The sequence below is a fragment of the Frankliniella occidentalis genome, unplaced genomic scaffold, assembly GCF_000697945.3.
Source record: "Frankliniella occidentalis isolate FOCC.00 unplaced genomic scaffold, Focc_3.1 Scaffold16, whole genome shotgun sequence".
Lineage (NCBI taxonomy): Eukaryota > Metazoa > Arthropoda > Insecta > Thysanoptera > Thripidae > Frankliniella > Frankliniella occidentalis.
The window spans coordinates 480,016-484,640 of record NW_026267146.1 but is presented as its reverse complement, the minus strand read 5'-3'; the positions used below and the strand labels follow the sequence as shown (position 1 = coordinate 484,640).

Here is a 4,625-nt window from a genome sequence, read left to right as displayed (position 1 = left end):
ACCGAGTACGAAAATCAAGTCCATTTTCTTTCGGTGGGGGTACCTAGTACCTTTTTCACCTCAATTGGAGTTAAATGTACCCCTTTGCCCCCCCCCTAAAACGCTTCTCAAAGACTTTCATCATCATCGATGAGAAGTGCAGTGAAAAAAAAATGTACCACTCCCTTTAAAACGACGCAATTTGTGTACGGCCTTTAAGTGTGGAATAAACTAGGGACATAAAAATGACGCGCAAGCGCGCGATTAAAAAATAACAGACTGTCATCCGTCGTCGCTCGCGCGATGAAAAGTGATTGACGAGAATGCCATTCATAAAACGAGTGGGAAGTTGTCGTCGTCTACTTTCCGAAACACGCGGGGCGCGCGGGAGCGCTGCGCTCCAGGGTTTTATTATTTTGATTTTGCGAAAAGGAAACAGGCCGTGCATACAGTATGATACTTTGAGCTCCGCGGACGTACGTCGCGAGCCCACCACCGCGTATAATAATGGGCACGTTTGCTATACTTTTTCTCTTTCTTTTGCATGCGATCTCTCGGCCAGCAATCTTCCAGGAAAATAAGAATGAATCGGTACGCGCCGTGCGCGCGACAAGCCCTCTCGTGTGCGGTCACTCGGGTTGGGCCCGACTGGCCCGGCCGCCACGCTCCGCCGCGGCCAGACGGTCGCACGCGCCCATTATTTTTCTCAAGAAGAAAACAAAGATGCAAATTAATTGCTAACCAGGGTTGGAAGTTTCCAAAATTTTGCGGAAAATTTACAAAAAATCCCGAAAATTTCGCGAAAATAAGGGAAAACTTTCAAAGTCTGGGAAAATTTTCACTACCCCACCTAAATTTTCCATTTTTTTCCTGAAATTTTCCGGTAACTTTCTAGCGCTTCCAACCCTTAATGCTTCAACAGTTTTAAGAAATTTTTAATTTTTCGGGGTTGTTGTTGGTGGTGGAGGTGGAGGTGGGAGCGGTTGATTTTGACAGGTGCGAAAGAAAGGCTACATATCACTGCGGATACGCTTATAGTCCCTCTTCTTTCCCCCAGTAGGACGCCGAGCACCCCTTCCGGCCCGCGCCGCCCCCGGAGGTACCCGGCTCCGTCCGCCCGGCTCGCGCTGGGTCACGTCGCACTCCTACAGACGCCGCTGCGCGCAGCGCCGCGCACCCGCGCGGCTCACGTTGCAGAATTAAGAAGGGGGATATTTCTTGGCTGCTTTCGCGTTGATATTCACTCATCCCCACCGTAATTACGGTAGAGCATTGCGCGCGCCCGAGCCGATGTGTTCCGCGGCGGGGGCCGGCGGCCGCGACGGGAGGAGGGGGGAGCTGGAGCAGGAGCAGAGGAGGAGGAGGAGGAGGAGCAGCAGGAGGAGGAGGTTGCGGTGGACACGGCACCGCTGCTGCACGGAGCAATGCGCCGGCCGCACGGCCCGGCCCGGCCCGGCCCGGCCCGGCGAGCACAGGCGAGGCGGGATTGATGCATTTTTGCAATAATGCTATGGCATTTAGTGGGAAGCGCGCGCTGCGGCCCCGCGCCGCTCTGCGGCTCGCGCGCATGATTCCTGCCCGGCCGATGACAGTTGCGTGTGCGAGCTATTGCCCGCCCGGCCGTGTGTGCGAGTGTGCACATGAGAGGCTCGAGCAGGGACGACGACGTCTCGTATACAAACGCGTAAACGTCGCGAGTTATGTGCCCACGCTGGGCCGTTGGGGAGGAGGAGAGGGGGAGGGCGTCCAGGGGCAGTAGGCACTTGGGGGTGTGCCGTATAGGGACCACCACCAGTGCGACAAGGACACCGGACGAGACACCGGACACCGTAATGCGAGTCTGTGTGTGTGAGAAACGCTGGTTCAGTTCTAGTCTAGACCAATGGGGACTCCACCAAAAAAATCAGTGCGCACCCTAAAATGAGGAAAAATCATGGAAAAAACTAAGAAAATCAAGAAAAATTTGGCGTACGCTGGACGCTTGTATTCATAGTAAAGGACCCCCCGCTCGAGGCCCGCGGCAGCTACGCCGCTGCCGGCAGGGGTGGCCGGGCCGGGCGGCGGGCCCGACCTGCTGGGGCGCCCGGTCAGCGCATACAAATTGGCGCATTATTTTAATAGGGGCGCAGTGGCTTGCGCGACCCTGCCGGCCCGGGCAGTCCACTAACTGCTGCTGCTGCTGGTTGATAAGTTGTGCACTCAGGGAGCTTGGCGCGTGGCCCCCTTGAGGTGGGAGGTGGGGGGAGGGGGTACCTGCCCACGCGCCACGCGCAGGGACGGGCGGGACGAGACGAGGCATAAAATGCATTCCGCTCACCATGATGGATGGTCCATGTTCGCAATCCCTTCCGACAACTTTGGCCAAAGTCATACTTTCTTGCCTCTCGGAGCGGCCGGTGCTGCCCCCCTCCCCCACCCCCTCAGGATAATGCGATAGCTCCTCGGGGAGCTTCATGGGCACACCACGACGCGGCAGACTTTGTGCAGCTAAAAGCCGTCGAGCATCTCCAACCCTCTCCTCAACACTTACCTTCGACGAGGGATGTCAGCAGGGTGACGTTCGCAGCCTTTCTCCGACCAGCGGGAAGGTTGAGGCCGATCTTGTCCAGCCTCTCTCGGAGTAACCTGCCTCCATTCTTGGACTTGGCTCTGCAACAACGAAAGAGAGAAATAGGGGTGGTGAGACAAGTGGGAGAGAGAGAGGGAGAGGGGCGAGGTGAGGTAAGAAGGTTAGTGCGGGTGGGCGCGGCGGGCGGAGGGGAGCCGTCGGCAAAGTGCAAAACCGTTTGGGGCGGGGAAGGGGGTGTAATGGTGGGGCATAAGGCAACAAGACAATAAGGTAAACGCATGCATCCGCAGCGGCCGGGGCCAGCAGACCAGCCAGCAGACCGCAGCGAGCGAAGCCGATCGCCTTTTGCTGCCCGCAATCTCGCGCGATCAAAACCGTCCGCCTTGGCTATACACACACACGAAACCACATGCACACACGAGTGTGCTTTTTTTTTCGAAACAAAAATAAAGAAAATTGAATAAAAATGAAAATGTAATATTCGAGTAGCATTGGCACGATTCGTTTAGTAGTACGTACGTTGTTTGTTGCGTTTCAGAGGGGAACGTGGAGGGAAGTCCCTTGGGACCCTACACCGAAAACTCGAGTGTGTAAATATCGCACACTTGTAACGTGTGTGAACACTTTTCGTACACAATAAGGAACAAGGCGTATATACATTTCACAGGAAAATGAACACCTTTACTCCATTAAGTGTACGAATGGGTATGTTCACACACTTACAAATGTGTTACATTCACACACCTGCAAGTGTTGCGACATTCACACACTTGAATAGTTTTCAGTGTAGTTCCCGCGGAAGGGCGGTGGTGGAAAGACGTCGCCTCTGCCGCGCTGGTAGGGCTGCGCTAGGTCCATGGCTAGGCTCGGCTAGTGGAGCAGTGATCACAGGGAGCGTGCCAGCGTGCCCGGGCGCTCGCGGTACCAATTACCCCGCCGAGCTGCTCCTCCGCGAGGGGCACGACGGGCACGTGCTCGCGCCGGGGATCGAACCGCCGCCCGCTCCACCCGCTCCGCCTGCTTCGACCGTCCGCCACCGGCTCCGGGTGTGAGTCACAGTGAGTGAGGTGAGTGCAGAACGCGGAGCAGGGGCGCGGCGGCGGGGCGGGCGCGCGGGGTCTCTCGCGTGTACCGTGGGAACGGAGTGAATGTGTGTGAGGGGCATCTCCGTGCGAGACGCGTCCGCGTTGAAGGGAGGGAAGGTGGGGGGGCTCTGGAGAGTCACTAACCCCCACCACCCCTTCGCATCGCTTTTCGCGCGCCTTCTCGCTCGGGGGCCCTCGGGGCGCCGCGTCGTCCCCTCCTCAGCTGGCCGGCCGTGAGGTGGACGTGTACGTGTCCGCGTGCTTGAGGTGTGAGGTAGCGCCGTATGGGTGGGAGGTCGTCCGATAAGAGCGGGAAAAGTATGACGAATCGAAATTGAACCCACGATCGGATGGACGAGAAAAAATAAACCGGGTAATTTCGGGGTATTAGGAATGGCTGGGTGACCGTGCTGCATTTATTTGCACTATGCCCTACATGTTTGGAGGAAAACAGATGTGTGCGCTTACCTGCGGAGGACGCCGCCGAGCAGGGACGCGTTGAGGCACTCTGGCGGGGACAGCCGCCGCTGGACCTCGCCGACGGTGACCTTGTACTTGGAGGTGGACGAGAGCAGCGACAGGCGGCCGGGCACCGAGCAGAAGACATCCCCTGCGGAGTTGCCGCCAGACATGAGCGTCCCCTTCTCGTCGTGCAGTCTGGGTTTGAGGCCTGACAACACGAGGCGGAGGGCCGTCAGAGCCAGTGCAGCCAGCAAAAAAATAGAAAGAAAAAGGCGCCCGTCTCTAATTCAGTGGAATGCGTGAGAGGAAGCAAGTTGTTTGGACTTGAATATCTCAGGCGTTTCTGACTTATAGTGTGCGCGTTTTAACTCTGATTTTCTTTTTACTGCTTGCATTGACTCTTTTCTTTTCTCATATAACATAACATAGCAAGAACGACAAGAAGAACGTGCCAATGCTATAGTATATTTGCCAGTTACTTCCCACCCACCCCCTCCCAAACCTAAAATACCTTGAACTACCACCACCTC

The 4,625-nt window shown here is 56.5% G+C and overlaps 1 protein-coding gene across 1 annotated transcript in view; it reads right to left on the bottom strand.

Moving 5' to 3' along the window:
• LOC113206018 (transcription factor AP-2-epsilon) overlaps positions 1-4,625 on the bottom strand; it is a gene marked incomplete in the record, with an annotated part of 30,358 nt that overhangs the window by 6,644 nt on the left and 19,089 nt on the right. Inside the window, 2 exon segments of the mRNA XM_052264050.1 lie at positions 2,510-2,628; positions 4,102-4,303. Of these exon segments, the coding sequence (XP_052120010.1) occupies positions 2,510-2,628; positions 4,102-4,303 (321 nt within the window).